Source organism: Pararge aegeria, chromosome 11 (assembly GCF_905163445.1).
Source record: "Pararge aegeria chromosome 11, ilParAegt1.1, whole genome shotgun sequence".
Lineage (NCBI taxonomy): Eukaryota > Metazoa > Arthropoda > Insecta > Lepidoptera > Nymphalidae > Pararge > Pararge aegeria.
This window is the reverse complement of record NC_053190.1, coordinates 9,645,513-9,666,825: the sequence shown is the minus strand read 5'-3', so window position 1 is coordinate 9,666,825 and position 21,313 is coordinate 9,645,513. Positions and strand designations below refer to the sequence as shown.

The window sequence follows — 21,313 nt, the reverse complement described above, 5'->3', positions numbered from 1 at the left end:
CAATGACTATTAAGAAATATTAAACCCGCGGAAGGCTTAATCTCTTTCTCTTGAGCCTAGAGCTTAGGTAAATAAAAATAGTATTTATATAAAAAGTTTGTTGCAAACTTTTTAAAACTCACGCCTGTTATATATACAAAGGAATTTAATGGGCAGTTAATACGCATGTATAGCACCCGATGCGAAAGTTATATCTTAATGATAACAGGTAGGTTTTTAAATTGAAGCAGGATTTTAGATACAAATTCAAATTCATATTTATGTATGCCTAACACAGGCACTTATGAAACTTTCATACATATATGTCTCCATTATTGCGGTTGATGATGATAACTACATTAACATTCGTTAACTTAAAACGATAGCTAGAAAGGAGCAAAATTACCTTTCAATGTTAGTGTTTGAATAATACGTCAACCATGGTAAAATGATGGGTTTAATAGCATGATCCTTCAGCGGTTACATTTGAAACACAGAGTTTTCCACATTATAATTTAACCTTAGGAACGGCTAAAATACATACTTTCAGCAACATTCTTACCGCAACTACTTTAAAATTCGCTTAACTCTACAAAACTTGCTTGGCTAGAGACCCAACTTAAACGCTGGCAGCAAAGACAAAGAACGCATTTATTTTCCATTACCTTGTAATGGTGATATTAAAACGGTAATGTTGTAATTTAGAGCGATTTATTTTGTTTTTGTTGGGCGTCCCAATTATGCGTGCTATGAACGCCTCCGATGATTGTGTAGATAAAATTTACGTTGCCTTTTAAAATAGGCGGAACGTGGCTGAAGTCGTTCGCAACATCTGTTTGACAATTTACGCTTTTAATAATGGCCGACGGTGCCTTTGAATCGGTCGCGCACGAATTAACAGCGGGCTAAATTAAAGCCTTCAAAACTTTTTGCGGGGCAGACGGCCCGATGCTCCCAGTGTGCTCGCACTGCCCTTTTTAACACCGCCGGCAAGGGTTTAAAGAAATTAGAACCAGTTCAAATGGACTTCACGAGAGCTTCTAGTTAAGTTTACGTGGTGGTCAAAGAAAGCAATTAACTTTTTTTAATTATAAAGTAGCTTTGCCTACCTTGGCCTTTGAAAAAGGACGCTTTTCATTGACAGCGTGAACTTTTTTCACGACATGGAAAATCTACGGCAGTTATTACGTTAATTAAAAATTACGAAATTCGTTCGTGATGACTCGATAAAATTGTTAAATTTTTTTGTTTTAGCCATTCACTAATGTTTTCATCGGCAAGAAATGTTCTTGGACATTTTTTTTATAATTGACAGATCAATCGATTATATTTATATATTTTACTATGACGAAGATTTTAGTCGAGTTTAAAAAAAAAATGGACTATAAATAAAGCAGAGTCCTACAAAGTGCCGCCGCTACGAGTATGTCCATCTACCCGAGGCTTAGGCGTTAATCTCGAGTTGAATACAGCAATACTGTTTGGCGACAGAAATGAGCATAGCGGGAGTACTTTCCCGGAAGGTTTCTGTCACAAAAAGCTCTACTGCTACTAAAATAGTTGTAATAAAAAAATACTCTAGGATTATAGTATTCCATTATCGCCTCCCTTCAGAGATTTTTATCAAGTTTCTGATTGACGACTTTAATTGCTTTCAAAGGCACGGATGTCTGTTCGCCAAACTCCTAAATGCAAGCGGGTTTTATTAATTAACTTGCATTAAATACTCCTACCCAGTGGCGTGCACTCCATACATGCACGAAAGCACTGCATACACTAACATTGATACATAACTCGAATAGGAGGAGAATTTGTGCCGTTTTATGCAATTTTGCTGGTGTATGCATACCCTGGTAAGAAACCCAATGGACGCCACTGCTCCTACCTATCAACTTTTTCCCCAAACCGGAAATCGAATTAACCCTCGTGATCTGTAGATGACATACTCGTACTAACACATTATGGACAGTAAACAAAGAACGCAAGATATTACTTACTTTTTACTTGATAATAAATATTCTAAAAACATACATAATGTATCAACAATTAATATAGTATGGCGCACTTAAGCGTTTAGTTGGAACAAGTAAGTCAGCCATCGTTGGCTAGTAATTACTATGGGTTGCTTTTGAGTAGCAATCATTGTCATAATTTATGCAAACCGCATATGGCGTACCATGGCAAATGATATTGTAGTTTAAGTAGGCATAACTTGTTAAATATTAAAAAGGCTTTCAGTTAAGCCTACGAAGCTTTCAGCGAGGTAAAATATTTTACTAAGAATACCTATTTTCTAGTATAGGCACTTAGAGTCATTTTTTCACGTGGTGAACCACTATGGTGATGATTATACGGTTGATTTCCAATATGCGGCCACCGACTATGCTTTTTTGCTTTTTACATAAGGTCTTTGTTATTTAATCAGGGTTTAAACTTTTTATAGGTAGGTACCTCGTTTTCAGCTTATAAATTATATGATTCTCTATATTATCGTTTTTAGGTTTTTTTTAATAATAACATTTTATTTTTCTCGTTGACGGTTTTAAGTTTTTATACTTTTATTTCGTAGAAAATACACTGATAAGTGGGGCTAAGTTTATGCTTTCATATCATGACACCGGAGGTAATATTTAATTTACTCTTTTCATCATCATCATCATCATCAAATCAACCGATTGACGTCCACTGCTGGACATAGGTCTTTTGTAGGGCGTTACCAACTCCACATATCTGGGCCGCTTGTATCCAGCGGCTTCCCGCGACTCGTTTAATGTTTGTCCACCTGGTTGGGGGTTTTACACTTGTAACATCGAGGTTTCTATAAAATTGATGAAGTTCTTAATGAAAAGGTTGCCTACAACATACACTAAAGTTGGAAACTTGGTAGCCTGTCTGGAAGCAAGCCACCCTGTTTTCATCTCACATGTAATGATTGTTGCTGCTATAATGGGACAGTGCAGTGTTTATTGGATTCCACAGTAAGTCACTTGAGTCGCATTTATACATGTAGGTACTTTAACTTTTGGAATGTAATATCAAAATTTTCAACAGAAAGATTCGGGCAATAAATATGTATTATAATTTGTATGGTCGTTGGAGCCGTGGAATATCGTGATATTGGAACTGCGTGTAGCACGAAATAATTTCATACTATAATTTTGATATAGTTTGACATACAACAAGGGGTAATTTATAATGGAATGATTTTAGTTTAGCAATCCGAGTTGGAAAAATTTTTATTGCTATTTAATTTGACCGTAGGAAATATAATTAAAATAGTAACTAACTTTTAATATTATATTGGGTTAGTCATTATTATTTATTAGGCCATGGTATTTTTGAAAATACATCGATTAGAAAGTTTCCCAAAGACATCCTTATTGATGAAAATACAACGTCACTCGCTCTATCTCGTTTCGATCTCGGATTTGATATAAGTTAATTAAGATTTTTATGATATAGCTTTAAATATCAATTTTGCCAAGGGACGAGAACAAAAGTTTAATAATACATTGATATTAAGAAGATATAATCTGTTTTCAAATCTCGATGCTCTGATAAATCGATACCACGGTAGCGGTTCCCGAGCTGTGGCTAAAAGTAAACTTAATGTCTGCAAACTTATTGACCTACGTTATTCATTCTAAAGCGGATATAAATTAGCGACCGTTGCTTTATTGAACTTCCACTTGCGTTGCATTGCATTTGATTATTAAAAAGCTAACTTTTCCAGAACTTTTCAGAGAAGGCTCCCGTTATACGAATGATAAAATTTAATGCTTTTAGCGGGATGTATAAGAGTTTTCAGGCTGCCAAAAAAGACGGAGTTTGTCAATTAGATGCTTTTTTATGTATGGTTATTTCGCCAAGCAGCATTGTTGCAATGCTGTGTCCGGATCACAGCATTGCAATTCTGAAGGGCGTGGGTGCCGGTGTAATAACAGGTACGAGGCCCATGAGGCTTGACACCTTATGCCTCACGTTGATGGACACGCTTTGCGGAACATGTTCCTTGCATTCCCTGCGAAGTGTAGGTCTATTTATAGGCGATGGAATCAATTCAATCTTTTTGTTTGGTCAATTATTACCGAAAGAAGCTATATATATATGCCCCTCGCATTGCCACTTCAGATTCTACGTTGGTATAATTCTGTTTCTTCTACGGAAACCTCATTTATGATTTGATAACGTAGAGATACTTAAAGAATAACTCTCTCCGTCGCCCGCTTAGTGACTCCAAGCATTCATCTCTAAGACCCATAGTTAGCGACTACGTTTCGAAGCCATAAATCATTACTGGCAACACGCATTGTTCTTAACACATTGAGGAATTTCAGTCGAGATGAAGTCGCGAAACTGCCACGACGCTGCCCACCTGAGTTGAACTCGTCGGCTTAGCTCTTTCTCGAAATTGGACCTACCTAACTAGACTTTGTGGCTTAGGTATATGACATTTACGTACTTATTTAACTAAACTGATATGAATGTTAAGGTGCATTCACATAGCACCGTTCATGGGCGGTGCTGACGGAAAACCGGACCTACGTAACTGTGTGCCCGTAACCCACCAGTGTACCACTAGCGTAAATCCACTTTTATTGAGTGCAAGGCATTATACTATTGAAACGCTCTGGTAGAAATTTAAAAGCTCTGTATACATAGCAGAGACGGCCGACCGCCTTTTTATTGAAATCGGATTACAACCCCAGTGCACATCGCCGCTTGGGTGAATATTCCGTCAATAGCACGTAATAAATCTTTTGAATGTCGAAAGTCGTTTTTGTTTCTTTATTTATTTCCCCATTCTGTATTATTTTGCATTTACTGTACTGCTTCCCTATCAATGAAAAAAAGAGAAACCAAAAAAGGCACTTTCGCAATTTATACTAATAGTACTTAGCTTGTTGTATGATGCAGGTCAGGAAGCACACCCCGACAGCGGACTCGTAAAAAGTCACGACCAGGAGCGGCGGTAAGTGTGTTTAGCAGTCAATTTATTGAATGTTCTATCACTCGAAGTATGGCAGTTATGTAGGGCTATGAAGCCTCGGTTCAAGAATTATGTCTTTTTCAACCGTCTAAAACGCGCGAAATTCGCGTGCGCGCCGCTCTCGCGCGAGTGCGTGTCGTGCAGTCCGGTGAGGAGCACATGCTTATGTGAAAATTTTGTTAGGAAATTTGGAAACTCGGATAATTTTCGGAAAAAGTCCGAAAATTTTCCAGTGAAATTGATTATTTTTATTTTTGCAGGGTGGCGCAGAAGGCCAGGAAGCACACCTCGACAGCGGACACGTAAAAAAGTCTCAACCAGGAGCGTCGGTAAGTGTGTTTAGCAGTCAATTTGTTGAATGTTCTATCACTCGAAGTATAGCAGTTATGTAGGGCTATGAAGCCTCGTATACGTATACTTTCATGATTTGAATACCTTAATACCTTAATATTATTAAATACATTGTAATCCGTTTAGATATTTTGGAAATAAAGTTTTGATTTCTAGTATTATTAGTATTACTAATTTCGCTTTTGAACTAATAATTAAGTAAGTCAAAAACAAAAAAAAATCAGCAACCTGGAACAGAAAGAAATTAACTACTTACTCAAAAATCCAGATTACAACTATGTTGAACTAATCTACATACTAAAGATTATATCGTTACCACCTTAATTAGATTACATCAGATGATATAGTAAGGGCTAACTTGTATTTGCTATTGGGATAAAAAGGGCTTACGTACTACTACTATCGCTTCAAGCAGTAGGGTTTTTTTTAATTACAGTTTTATATGGCAAATAATTAAACATTCTTAAAATAAGAGTTTTAAAACAACATTAGAAAAAGCTGCGATGGTATTAAGTCCCCTGTATATGGCAAATAATTTCACATCCTTAAAATAAGGATTAGAATTCTAGAATACCATTTAAATAATGCTGCGATGGTATTACACCCACTGGACTGTACGGTGCAATGTAAACCGGCTAGCATTTTAAAAACAAAGAACTCTGCGTTATTTATTCCAAAGTAGAAATCAAATACCGATTGCAGTTTTATTGAACTTCCACTCTTATTGCATTTTATTATGAAAAAGTAAACTTCTCAGTATGCAGCAGAGATGGCTGGTGAGCGTCGCATTATATTGAAATTGGATTATGCGGACAGAATTTGCTTGATCTTCAAATTTACCGACATGAAAATGCATGCATGGACATTTTATGCATTAGATAATACACACAGTGCAATCGTCTTAGATTGGCGGTTTGGAATCTATCCGATCCAAAACATCTACTATTCTGACAATATTCAAAGAGAAACTTACTAAATACATAATTTGATTATTTAATAAATAATAAATAGTGAACTAGTGGTTAGCATGTTTTACTGCGGATTGCGAGGTCTTGGGTTCGAATTCGGCGAACACGTTTAGACGTCGTTTCCGGTAATTATCACTAACTGACAATAGTCGCTCTAGCCTACCAAAGCGCATTGGAGTATCGTGGTGGGTCTATGCTCTAAAACCGTCTTTTGTATTTATGTTATTAATTTATTTGTTTTTATATCTTGTACGGCAGGGCCATTTACACTAACTAGATGGAAGTACAGTCAATAGAGTCCAGTAATTTACTCTATTGGCTGAGGTTATACACATATTATAATAGATACAATACACATACTTCCGAATTATCGCAACCCTCACAGCTTTAGGTGAAGGTGTTACTAATGCACCGAATTTCTTATATATCATGAAAATGTTCTGTATTAAAATGGTTGTGTAAATGAATAGAAGAAATTTGATATCCTAATCTGCCGATCCTAAAGAAATATTATTTCACATACAAATCCAAAAAAAAAAGCAAAGCTTCGTGAATTCTTCCATTCCCAAAATTTAACATCCAATATAATAATTTCAAATTATTAATTTTTACTGTCCAATATGTTGATATCCTAGTTGAATATGGAATTTTGGACTATTAACTTTTTGACCTCTGACCAAAAAACCGTTGGCACCCCTGACACTTAAATTTCTCCCAACTGCAGAATATAAAAAGCGCGGCTTTAAGCATGGCAACTTAATTCTCACGCGAATTAACCTTCATCATTACATATGACAGGTCAGTGTTCATCGTAGATCCGTATGGAATGCAATTTTAATTATAATATTAGTAACCCTAGTAGGTACTCGTGATCCCACATTGGAAAGACATTAATGATCAAATCCCACACTCCTATCTGAGAGAAGAAGCCTGTGCTCAACAGTAATTATGAATCATAAAATTCACAAATTGAAAAAGTTAAAAATATGCTTTGAACTGTTGGCGTTAATAACCTACTACTTTTTAAAACGATCTGAATGCATCCAAAATAGCTCACAGATTTTTTTTCCCAGTTTGGTTTTAAGTGTCCGAATTATAAGCTTTCTATAACTTCAATCTTCAATCAAAAATATTTTAAGGAAAAATTATAAAAAAAAACATAGTAATTCTTATATCTAGGGCCGCAATACAAAGCAATACTATAAACAACTGAATTAAACAAAGTTCTCAGTTTATTTACATTTATTTAGAAAAGTAAACATTCTAGTCGAAAGTATAAATAATAAACTCAATTTTAATGTTCAGCTCCACGACTCGTGGAAGTTCAACCCTCAGGGCGGGTCGCAGGTCAGCAACCGTTCAAGCTACCTTGCTTCGTCAAATATTAAAGCGGGAATTGAACAATTTTAACTTTGTTCACACAATCAATGCACTATTATTTACAATTTGTTTAAAACAATAATAGGATTTTTTAATGAATTTTTATTTGTTTCAAGTGTACTTTACTTTTAAAAACGCTGAAATAGTAACCCTAGTAGGTACTAGTAGTAGGTTTGTTTTCTTTTTATTCCGTGCCCTTAAAAATAAAACAATCCCTATGAATTTAAAACATCTTTTTCTCATGTTTTTATTTTTATTTCAATTTATAAACTACAATCTGGTACAGATTATGGCCTGACCCAGAAATCGAATCCGGGACCTTGTGATATGTAGTCTAACACGCTTACCACTAGACTATCGTGGCATCGTGGTACTTCTAATTACGCGGCGGCGAGTGGCGACTAGAGCGACCTGGCGGGCGCAGGCAGGGCACCGGAGCGAGCCGTAGCCGTACGAGGCCACAAACGCTAATTGCAAGATAATAAAGGCAGAATACATTGCAATCTCCACTGCAATGCATGACGTATAACGAAGCTACTATTGTAGTCTGCGAAACCCTTTATTCGGACAGCACGAATGATTGATCGTGTGTCGGCTCTCATAAAATGAATGCCCTAGTTATGATTATACCTAAGATATACCTAAGATTTATGTACTAACTACTGTAGTTTGCCATTCTATTAATTTAATCTAAAAAGAGATGGCGAGAAAGAGTTTTAGTATGAATTCGTAAATCATTCAACAATACGTTAACACTGCGGTCATAAAATTAACATCACGTGCAGTTTCATTAGCTGAGTATAAAAAGTTGTAAGGTAAATCAACAGGCTGGCACGCATGCGCTCTCCTCTCCTGAAAAACGGCGATAAGAACTTCAGTTTGCTCGCTTCAATCAAATTGGGTAGTAGTATCTGCCCAAAATTGCCATTTGTTTTTTACGAAAGTTACTTTATGTTGTTATGCAGCTATGGACTATTCCACGCATATGGTGTTCCTCGTATTGTGTGCCCGTGGGTGTCGTATTTCATAAAAATAATTGTGTATTTGCGTTATTTACGCGTCTAAACCTGAAGTCAAAAGTTTTGCCGCGAATCAACTTTCATAATTTTCACGTCAACTTTGACTGTGATTACAGTCTCTCAGTCAGTTATTATACGTACATTTTCTGCTGAATTAACTTATGTGGTGTCATGTATGAAGTCTTTTCGTTTTACTTTTTTAGTCTTTTCTTTTCTCTTATATAGAAACAAAATTTATAAAATTCAATTCAAACAAAAATTAAAAAAAATGGCAATATCTATTTATTTATTCAAAGGACACACCAGCAAATAATTGTAAAACTTTAAAAAACTTTTTTATTAGAATTACATATTCTGTCTTGTGAAATTACAATAATCAATTATAGGTGTATACAGCATTATCGTTGTTATCTCCGGTCACTTTATAAAAGCATAAAAACTAAAATAAGTATTTAACTACAAACTATTAAAAATAATAATGTAAATATGAATTAAGCTATTATATCTAGCTGAATATAAGATGTAGATCAATGTTGCATTTCAAAAGAGTGATTTGTTTTAGTCTGACGTTTTACTTTAAAAATGCGAACAGATACCACTATTTTAATCACGTATTAATTCTCAAATACCTTAGCTGGTAGTTTTTAAGAGATGTGTGATTGAACCGGAAAGCTTTCTACGTTACCTGAATATGGAAAAATAAACCTTATAATAACGGCATGCCTTTATTAAGAACCATAGTCAATGGTGGGTATGCGTTTTAAAATTTACGTGAGCCTTTTTTTATTATATTCACAAGTAAAAAAAAATACTTTAAGCATTCCTGCCTCATCAAATTTTCATCATGAAAAAAATCCAAATAATTCGTGCCTGTGTTCGTGCGTTCGTAATAATACGGTTCTTAGGAATAATTTCTCGAGGAATGAGGGCTCGATTGAACGATTGGTGGTGAAAGGACAGGTTGAAGGAAAAGGGCAAGAGGGCGGTCACCTACTCGTTGGATAGATACGGTGAAATCGCTGACCCAGACAACTGTGGTAGAATGTTTTCGACACGCCAAAAGTGGAGAAGACTCGCGCGGGAATTCTTGCAATCCAATGATGCCTAGCGCCATGAAATTCATCGTGAATCGTGCACTCTTAGCAGAGTGGTCGTGGCCACTCTGCTAAGAGTGCACGACTAAGAAGAAGAAGATTTCGTTAGCTTATATCCCGCCTAAAACGCATTGGAGCTGCGTTGAGGCTTTCAGCTCTCCAAGGCTTTCCAAGAACTCTTAGAGGAATAAGAAAGAAGGCCTATAAGCCCCATAGTCAGCTATACAGTACAATTAATAGATTGCAACTATCCTAGTCTATACATATTTACTTAGTAACACTATCTGAATAAATATTTTATAGAGCAGTAGGCTAAGGAAGCAATGACTTAAATACCTCATAAAATAAACTAAGCATTGTTACTGCTATATAAAGGACTCTATTCTCTTAGTAAAAAGCTTTAGAGTACTTAAAACAGTTTAAGTGATTATGTATTTGTTTATTTATAAGGAAAACTTGCAGGCAAACTAACAGTACTTTTACATATAAGAATACTGTTTTTTTTATCACATAAACCAATGAACTTTACGCATAGATTAGTGGAAATAATTAAGACTGATGGCTTTACGTGGGCAAAGCTGCAAATTCCTTATTTGGACTGCTATTTAATTTTTAGGAATTACAATAGAAAAACCAAATAGCTACCATACAATTCTTCGTTCCACCTGGGCATCAAATTCGGGACCTCGTGATACATAGTTGATACAAGCCATTATAACAATGTGGCTTATGATGAATGAATGAATGAATAAATTCACTTTTATTGTACACCAAAGAAAAAAAGTAGTTACAGAGATATAAATACATATCAAGAGAGTACAATTTATTGTATATGATATTATGATCATCATCATCATATCACCCACTACGGGGCACGGGGCTCCTCTCACAGTGACAAAGGTTTAGGCCGTAGTCCACCACGTTCACCCAGTGCGGGTTAGTGAACTATGACAATACTAAATGAATGTAATGTACAGCTGCCTGTAAACTCACAAATTCTCTGAAAACAGAATCGTATCACTGGAAAGCGAAGTGCGAAGTTAGATCGAATAATAAAGTTAGTTTACGTGTTTATATGTGACTTGTTACTTGTTGCTAACATCTGTGCATGCGACAAGAATCTTCCACATAAAATAGGTACAACGGATAAGTTCGAATCAAATTTGCGTCATAAGGATTGTTTGTTTCAATGTGTTTGTTTTTCGGAACATTTAATGTAATCGATAAGTACGTTGGTAGTTTATAGGTAAACCAACAGATATAGTTGATTTCCTATGCCTAAGAATTTTTTGAATACATGTTTTATTTGGTGTTGCCCCCGTTCTACGTGCAAGTTTATTACGGTTTTTTACAAATCCTATGGAAAACGTTTCCTATTCTGGTAAATACTACGACAATACACACATCGCCACCTAGCCCCAATGTAAGCGTAGCTTGTGTTATGGGTACTAAGATGACTGATGAATATTTTTATCAACAATAAATACTTAGAATATACATATATCAACCCAGACACTGAAAAACATTCATGCTCATCACACAAACATTTTTCACGTCGTGGGAATCGAACCCACGGCTCAGAAAGCAGGGCCGCTGCCCACTGGGCCAGTCGGTCCTTTCAACTAACTCTATGCGAAAGTGGTTTGATTGCTTAGTTAGGGCGCGAAGGAAGGACAAACGAACGAACAGAATTTATAATTAGTTTGGAAATTATTCTTTAAACATAGGCATGATTTATTTTGTGCATATCAATGAACCATTCTCAGGTATCCTTTTTGCATGGCGACTGGGATGTCATTTTAATTTTCGGTCCTTTAAAATTAGTTCTGGATCAAAATTAGCACAGACATCTAAACTTTTGTTACGTAGTTTATTCTGTCTAAGAGCTTGACAGTGACAGTGACAGCTTGAAGCCAGACAGTGAAGTGACGTAAGAAGAAAACCTATTTCCATTGGCACGGAACACTAAACAATAATAACAACAAGTATGTACTCAATAAATATAAACTACTGGTATACGCCATAGTTAAAAATAGGCCATATAGTAGCCACATTGAATATTAAAAAAAAATTGAAGCCGGTTTCATTTGGGATGAAGTCAGAACAATAACTTGAAAATGGAATATAAAAATTTAGAATTAATGATAGAACAAATAAACTGTCATACATACATGAGCCCAGAAAGCATTATACTGCTTTACGCAGACGAGTAAAAAACATACTTACATATTAGTAAACATTACATAAAATTTCATTACATAAAATAATTGGACTGGGTGTGGTACAATTTAATTGGATCAAAGCAACCTGGCTGCAATATTAATAATGGAGCGGGTTAGAATCTCAGCAATTTTTAATAATGTTGCTTATCTGCTTTATAAATTGTACCTATAACCTCTTTATAGCGCTCTACCGATAAATTTCGTTTCCTTTTTACCCGACTACGGGAAGGTAATGTCTTTAAATGTCTAGTATACATATATTTCAATATTACTTCACTAAATATAACTTAAATTCTTTTATCACTTAAATTCTATTCGGTTACTGGCACTTACAGGTCTTCACCTTTAAGGGCCAGTAACCGACAGATCTAAGACGATCTCGCGTCACAACCGTATATTCATCATAACTTTCCATGAGACTTCCTCTAAATAGTATAACAAGATAAAAGTATGAAAACTTAAGCCCTACAACAGAGTGATTTAATTAATATAGGAATCTAAACTTGGGGTACTATTAATAAAAACTAGCAGGTAGCTTTAAAAAAATAAACCCCAATTTACTAACAGAGATCTGATAATTACCACATATTTTTCTGAACTGATCTGACGTTTGTGAGTTTACACAGTCACAATTGGCATTGTTGGAAAGCCACCGTATATTCAACGCCACTTTGCAGGTCACCGACTATGCTTTTTTGTTAAATATTGGCTAGTATATCATGGTACACTTTTATACCTACTTACTTGTTTCCAGTTTTACGTTATCCAGAAACCTAGGGCTATGAGTGGTTAATATTTTTATCTGTATAGGGTTTAATTTTTTATACAATAGAAAGTAGATTAGGGACCATTCTTTTGAAATATTTACAAAGAAGAAATTAACACAAGACTTAGGGAAAGTTAGCTGTATTTTAGCTGGCAAATTTTTTGTTTACTTTCATACGAATCTTCAGCCATAACATATCCATCTTACCTACAAAACGTGCTTAGTTTCTTACAGTCACGTAATAATACATAGCCGTAGGTTCCAATTTTCGTAAAAGCCCATAACTTTGTACGTTTTGTATAGCTTTGATGCATAATTCATGTCCATTCGAGATGTATCTTAGCAAAACAATGTATTTATCATAACTCCATCATAATATATGTATGGACCCTCTTTTGATTATGCAATTCACATAAACAAACGGAAAGGTAGGAGTTCTGAAATTTTATTACGTCTTTTTATTCGACGATTTATATAATACCCGAACGAAAAATTACGAAGTTTATGTAATAAGATTAGGACTATATTTTTATACGCCTGAAATATGCCAGAGCCGAAGGCGATTGGATATTTATATAATGTAATAGCAGAAGAAATTGTTTAAAAACAATACGTTACTACACGAAATAGCTATCACATTTTTTCTGACACATGTTAGTAGAAAATGAAACCTCTTTGGTTTCTTTACTTACAACAGCAATCGGACCACTTGTAGTTGAAGTTTTAATTGTATAATTACTTAATATCACCATAACCTCCCAATCGATTTTTAACTTTCATTCGAACTTACACAACAATAAAGCTAACTTTACTGTATTATAAATCATTTTTACGGTCTCTGAACCTATGTCAGGGTATAGATACGTGAAAAATATGAAGTTTTTAGTCCCTCCTTGTTTATTACGTTATCCGAAACACATTTCATGGGCACCGATTTCGAATTGGATAGTGTTAAACGCTCTTAATGTACACAGAATGCATAGCGGTAAATATTCAAAGGATAGAAGTTCCACCACTTGTAGAAGTAGGCACCGAGGCGGTTATTCTTGACTGCCAGTACAAGACCAACAACTCTTCGCCGCCGGGTCTGGTGATGAAGTGGTTCTTCAACGGATCTTCTGGGCTGGTCTATCAATGGATACCTCCTTTACGACCACAAGTTATTGGTCTGCTGAAAGGCAAAGTGGATTTGGATTTCAGAATTTCCGGTAAGTTATTTTTCATATAAAACATCAAGTCAGACGAGATCGAACCAAAGTATAGGTGGCGACACTTAGTAGGTGCAAAAGTTACTTAGTTATTATTACTTGCATGTTATAATGATCTTTAAAGGCTGGACTGCATTGGAATAGTATGGGTCTAAGCTCTGTAGTAGCTAGTGTCTGTTCCTCCTATGAAAGAGGAAGCCTTTGTCCAGTTTAGAAACATTAATAGTCTGAGGATTTAATTTAAATTTAATGCTAGTAACATAAAACAAGCTGTCGTGTTTTTAGCAAATTATCTGAAACACTTTTAGCTCATTTTGTTCACCTTTTATGGAGTAGGTAGTTTAAAGTTAGTACTTCCGTTAATATCACAATACCGTATACGTAATATTGTCTCAAAGAGGTTCTGAATATCAATTTTAGCATTTTTTACTTACAGATTGTGGTAGAAATCATCAATGACAATATATTATCCATATCACATTGCTTTCATAACATAATACTGCAGTTAGTTAACTTTTGTATGCTCGTAGATGAATACTGAGCGCGCTTTTGTTTCAGGGGAGCCCCTACAAGCTTACCGCGCTATCAAGATATTGAAACCAACCACAGATCTTAGCGGAAACTACACTTGCGTAGTATCTTCTTTCATAGAAGAGGATCGACAGACAAGACCTATGCTTGTGTATAGTAAGATTTTACGTTAAAACTTAATTACATTATTAAATATACGAAACCTAAAATAATATGTACTACCAGTTAGTTAGTGTCTTTTGAGTTATAGTAAGAACATGCGACGACACGAGAATTTAACAGTATAATTTGAGTAACTACAAACCGATAGTTAATTATTATCATTGCTAAAAATTATTTTTAAGGACTTTTGATATTATTGTAATTTGAATACTGCCATTTCTCCGAATTGATTATAAAACTTCATAAGAAGTCCAACTTTCTAATGACTTGGTTTAAATCATAATTGTAAATTAGAATTACCTTATTTCCTTTTGATTTCGGGTTACATCGATTAGCTACTTTAAATAAAGATTTTTGAAAGCAGGAGGTTTCGGATTGACTGTTATATTTATCACTTCGTTCTTAAATTAACTAATATAAATGTCAAATGTTACTCATTAACAGCAACTTAACGGCCAACTACAGGACACAGTTCTCCTCCTAGAATGAGAAGGACGTAATCCACCAAGCTGACCCCTTAATCATACCCATAGTCATTTTCTTCTTTCATTAAGGGTTGTCTGGAGGAGATCGCTTAAAGCGATAAGACAGCCTTTGCGCATCTTTATTTTTCTAGTTTTTATGTTTTCAATATATGTTATCTTTATTCCTTAATTGTGTGCAATAAAGAATTTATCTAACTATCTATCTATCTGACCCCAGACAGATTGGGGAGTCCCCCAGGCCACACGCCTTTGAGAATATTATTGAGAACTCATTTAAGGAAAACATGCTGAGGAAACAATTCTAGGTCTCCTCACTATGTTTTACTTTTGTTAAAGGAAGTGACACTACCCCCCTCGAACTTGAATATGAAGTCCTAACTACTTGGCTTCGTTGTAATGAAAATGTCTATGATTTACTTACTATCTACTCCTATCTTGAGATTTTAATTACATACATTTAAATACATAGAGTTTTTATTTTTTTCATTTAAGCAATTAAATATCACTTGCTGTTACGGTAAAGGAACACATCTTGAGGAAACCGGCGTGCCTGACAGTTCTCCATAATGTTCTCGAGAGCGTGGGAAGTCCAACAAAACGCACTTGGCCAAAGTGGTGGACTACGGCCTAAGAACTACTCATTTGAAGAGGAGACCCGTCCCGATTATGGGTTGATAATGATGATGATGATATATACTGTTATTTATATGTGTAATAACTTTATGGACACTTATGACGTTTATCATTTCAGGTCCAGGTAAAAACTTTCATTTTGTTCAAGAGAAGAAATATGTTTTTCTGGTTACTCTTATTTGCGCTGCAGAAGATCTGTACCCAAAACCGGAAATAAGCATATCCGCACAGGGGTAAGTTTAGACTATTTTAAATAAACAAGCAAATTAAAGTTTTTTAGAAAATGCTCCAATTCTAAATAAAGATCATCACATATTCCGCCTATCGGCGCACCACAACAACCTAATTAACCTCTCCTTTAAAAAACATTGCTTGCGGCTGCACTGACTCTAACTTTAGCCAAAACTCTGCAATATTTTATTTGGAACGACACAAAAGTGTGTTTAAACTTTAAATATATGCTTGCCGTACAAATTAGCGGTTAGGGAGATAGAGTATCTGTTCTGAAGTTTCCTGGGGGTTTCAAACAAATGTGCAAGATTTTTCACATTGTGTGGAATGGTTTAGGTTGTTTTTGTGAAAGAAATGAGAGCTCTCTGTTCTGAAAAAATGTGTACTAGCATTGTCTGTACTAACGATGATATAAAAAGGGTTTATATACTCGTATTATAACGAACCATGAACTAATAAATAATTAATTTGTATTTACTTAATAATGTGTGTGTTCGGAATTTGGATAATACTGTTATTATCTTTAATTTTTCATCTCAATGTTGCTGAGGTATATAAAAATATACAGTAGGGGTGAAGCGTATTTAACAGATTATTTAAAATTACAATTTCTGAGGTTACAGTCTAAAACAAAATTATTATTGCTCTATCCATATGCAGGTACCTAATTACTTTCTGATAAAAAAATACGGTGGCCTAATTTAGCATTAAAGCACGTTAAGCCTTGGGGCCTTGAAGAGGTGATAGCCCAGTGGGTGAACTTCGACTTTAATTTTGGAGGCCCGAGTTCGAATCCCAGCATCTCTAACTTTTCTAAGTTATGTGCGTTTTGAACAGTTAAATTATCACTTGCTTCAACGGTGAGGGAAAACCTCGTGAGGAAACCTGCATACCTGAGAGTTCTGCATGTTCTCCGAGGTATGCGAAGTCCACCAATCCGCACTGAGTTTGAACCCCTTCTCATTATGGGAGGAGAAGAAGCCTTGGGACCCAGTTGTTACCGCAAACATCGTAACCTAATACTAAATGATATGTTATCTTAAGCCACCGAACCGTTTAAAGCAGTCTTGTCTCTCTGGCTCCCTCTGTTTCCCAACAACTGGGCAAGAGACGATAATGGTGCTTGTAATGTTGGACCAAATAAACAGAATACTACCGTCATTATATTCCAAGACAACTAGTCTTTAGAATCGATTAAAATTTAGAAGCACAAAAATTTCAATCGTGAGGACGGTTTTAAATAAGCAAGTGTGTGGAACCCAGTGGTAGAATTATGCAAACCAAGAAAGCATCGTACAGCTTCTCAATTTAAAAGTGACGTTGTCAGTGTAGTGTGTCAAACAGTTCGTGAAATACCGTCAAAAAGAACACAAAAGCGGGTAGTCAGATTCGACCCGTGACATCCTACTTAACATCTCGTACCAACGCAGTCCCGTCGTGAACACGATCCATGCGACTGGGTCGAAATATCGACAAATCCAAAATATTATCGTGGTATGTACCCGTTGAACTATATTTAAGAAACAGAATACTGTTATGAGGGATACTAAATCCTATGCAATAAATAATTGCGTTGCCTGAGAAGATTACTAAGATGTGAAAACGTAGGTCACGTTAACGTGATCCGCCATAGATTACCTACTAGAATACCCACTGGCTTATAAAGTGGACATCAAACAGTGGACAATATTATTGGGGCCGACATCATCCAAACTTCAGTGACTTGTTGGAGATAGAATAGTACAAAAAAAATTTTTGTTTCAGAAATCCCTTAAAGCAAGCCGTGTCCGAAATGAAAATGAATTCATGGGGATTATACGCTGTGGCAATGAAAGCCGTTGTACACGACGATGACGTTACTACCCCTTATGAAAAATTTACATGCACTCTGAGTCTACCATCGGCGAACTTTACGACAAATCGAACTACAATCTACTATCCTGGTAAAAGAGTATTATTATTTTTACGTATATACCACTTCAGACTAACTTATCCACATCTATCCAAACTTATTGCTCTAGCCAGATTTTTAATAATTTAAAATGACAAAAGTGAGATGGTGAAAAAAAACACCCGGCGTTTGGAACCGGTTTACGAATTTAGTTATCCAGGTAGGCGGCGCGGCGCTGCAATGTGATACTAGGATATTTGTAACTTCGGGGCATATCATTTAAATTTTATGTCATTTGTATAAGGACAGTCCGCCAGTTTGCCTTTCTCTCTCTCTAGTCCCTGACCTCTATTATTATGTTTAGATCAGAGATGTGTTATGATTACTGCAAGCACGAAATAGGACTTTTGGATATTTAAAAATTATCTGTTGGGTAACAGGGTTAATGCCGACTGCATATATAGCAGCCTACGAAGTTGAGAAGACACACGAACGACATTCTAATGGTGCGTTACATCTTTCTTATATACATTTTTTTTAACATTAATAATTCTTTTTTTGGTAGCTATGACCCAATTAGGATTACCGCACCGCCAAAGCTCTACACTCTCGTTCTACGTATACATCATCCTCAAAGTCTTTGTTTACAACATGTCCTATATATTTAAACTGCTAAACCTATACTTTACTTTTATGTGTTCCTGGTATTTTTAAAATTTTATTATTTTACTAATAACAGAAACAATGTAAAATGTACGTGAAATAGATACGTGGAGAAAAAATCATAAAAAGAATGAGTTATTGATTTAAATTATAGTAATATATTATATACTGAACAGAGCAACACTTCGCAGGGCATGCAAGAAATGCCTCCTACAAAGTTCCGCCGTGTCCTTTAACCTGACGCGTGTTAGAGATTATAAGCCTCATGGGCCTAAAATTACAGCGCCAACCACGCTTTTGCAACCCCCACGATCGTAATTCAGCAATGCTGCTTGGCAGCAAAAATAAGCATTATGGTGTACTTCCTCCGACGAGCTCAGTCATAACAAGCCAAATAAAAAATACGAATACGATTTAATATTGAATGAATGAATGAATGATTAAATGAATGAATACACTTTTATTGTACACCACATAAACATATAGTAAAATTATAAATAAAAATTTAACATAAAGTATATAATTTGGCGGCCTTATCCGCTACATAGCGATTTCATCCAGGCAACCAAAGGCGTTAAACACAGCTCAAGAAGATTGGTAGGTGGTGCATTTAAATAAACATGCTTATATACCTATATATACATATGTAATATATACATATAATAAACTTACAATAAAATATAAAGATGGTGATAATAATTAATATAAAGCTATATTATTAATATCAATAATACATAAATATATACAATATTGTCAAACCCCAAATAAAACAGAAGGGAATAGGCATGTTAAAGTTCAGAAGATTCAGACAAAAAATGATCTTTAACAAGTTTTTTAAAAATTGTAATAGACTGGTCAAAAACGTTTTGATTTTTGCATTAAAAATATTACATATAAACGAATACTATTCTGCAACTCTATTAGCTTACATGTCGATATCCATCCTAGTGACTACATATAATAACACCATACTACATACAACTAAGTACATTTCCGTTACCTTATTTCAGTTCCCATGTGGCCGAAGTCGCACCAAACGGCTTGTTCGCGATAAAAGCACTCAGTTTTGTTTATGCTAACGATAGTTCCTGAACTTCCTTTAAAAACTACATTCAGAAATTCACAGAGCATAGTTTCGAGGCTTCGGTCTCGAACTTTATTTAAGAAAATACTTTCTTAAATGCGCATAGTTTTTAGTCTATAATTATGAATATGGATATATTTTTTTTAATTCGCGGCTGTATCTACTACTATATAATTGTTGCAATGAATAATTTGTCGAAGTACCTATCTACTCTAATTAGTGCTATCCCCAAGAAAATAATTAGTTTTTTTACTTACATGTCCCGACCACGCTATTAAATATTAACGCTATTCAATATGTATTTCAATAGTTAGAGAACTTTTTTTATTAAGTTTTTATTCTATTGTATTAGTAACTCCTGGCTTGTATTAAAAGTTTTTAATACAAGCTAGGAGTAATTAACATATGACAATAATATAATCATTAAAGCCCACTAACCCGAGTTCGATGTCCTGCACACATCTCTAACTTTTCCGAGTTACAGTTATGCGTTTTTGATATCAGCAATTAAAATATCACTTGCGTAACGGTGAAGGAAGAAAATTGTAAGGAAATCTGCATGCCTGAGAATTCTCCATAATGTTTTCAAAGGCGAGCGAAGTCTACCAATCTGCACTTGCCAGCGCAGTAAAATATAGCCTTAACCTTCTTATTATGAGAGGTAATCGGTGCCCTGAAGTGGGCTGGGAATGGGTTGATAATAATGACGACTAACCCTAAGCTAGATCTTAGCTCTAAATCTCTCTTTTTCTCTTTCCCTTTCTCTTTTTATGAGCTCTTGGTACCTAGCAATGAAAGCTTAGGTTAGACAAAAAAGAAATAATGCATATTTTATTTTCCAGGAAACCTTCCTCTATCAAGAAAACTCACCGTACAGCTTCTCTCCGTGCTCATATCAACGAGATTTGTTATATAAATAAATAATAAGTTTTTACCCCACTTAATATTTTTATAATTGTCTTTGTGTCAGATAGACTGTGTGCAGTTTTGTAGCTTTTGATAAATTAAATTTGCAATTTAATTATACAAAACTCACAAAATTAGAAATATATTAACGTTCAAGTTGAATGATTTTTGTTTAATTTAAATCTAATTATGTTAGGTACAAGCAAACCCTAGGTAAGTCCTCAAACTATGTTTAACTACGCAGTTATATAAAAAGTGAATTATTCACTGCATATCAATGAACAGGTACATTTTTATCGTATTAAAATTCATAAAATAAAATACAAACAAGTCAATACAACTTTTGGTGCCCTTATCGCTTCATATACGATCTCTTCCCCGAAATCAAAATAGAAAACCTTTTAGAATAAAATAGAAGAGTTGACGGTTGCTGCTTGATGGAAGAAAAGGTGAATACAACGATCGTATACCTTACGTAGAGTGATGTTAGGAACTTTATGGGTTCTAGACAAACCAACGATTCAAGGCAACTGGTATATATTGGTAATTAGTTGCTAGTTTATTGGTAATTAGTTGATTTAATTGGTCGCCAAGTTAGCTGAAACTGTTGTCGTTAACCGATACATGCAAATAGAGTGGTTATGACTGAGTTTATTGCAGTCATACTAAAATGGTTACAAACAATTATGTAGTTGCACGTTACCAGTTGCCAACACTCTGAAAAGGCTTAGCTGCCAATTTGTCAATCTG

General features: G+C 35.1%; 1 protein-coding gene across 1 annotated transcript; it reads left to right on the top strand.

The window, feature by feature from the left end:
- Positions 1–8,627: 8,627 nt before the first annotated feature.
- LOC120627699 lies at positions 8,628–20,573 on the top strand. The gene is made up of 7 exons (XM_039895727.1): positions 8,628–8,682; positions 13,744–13,977; positions 14,536–14,664; positions 15,907–16,021; positions 17,784–17,962; positions 18,351–18,416; positions 20,500–20,573. The coding sequence occupies exons 1-7, from the start codon at positions 8,628–8,630 to the stop codon at positions 20,571–20,573; spliced, it is 852 nt and encodes a 283-aa protein (XP_039751661.1).
- The last annotated feature ends 740 nt before the right edge of the window (positions 20,574–21,313 follow it).

What these genes read in the sequence shown, in the direction of transcription:
- LOC120627699 (XM_039895727.1), top strand. Translation starts at nt 8,628, where the DNA reads ATGCAGCTATGGACTATTCCACGCATATGGTGTTCCTCGTATTGTGTG. An exon ending in CTCGTATTGTGTGCCCGTGG is followed by an intron (nt 8,683 to 13,743) that starts GTGTCGTATTTC and finishes TAATGTACACAG; the next exon opens with AATGCATAGCGGTAAATATT. An exon ending in TTTGGATTTCAGAATTTCCG is followed by an intron (nt 13,978 to 14,535) that starts GTAAGTTATTTT and finishes CTTTTGTTTCAG; the next exon opens with GGGAGCCCCTACAAGCTTAC.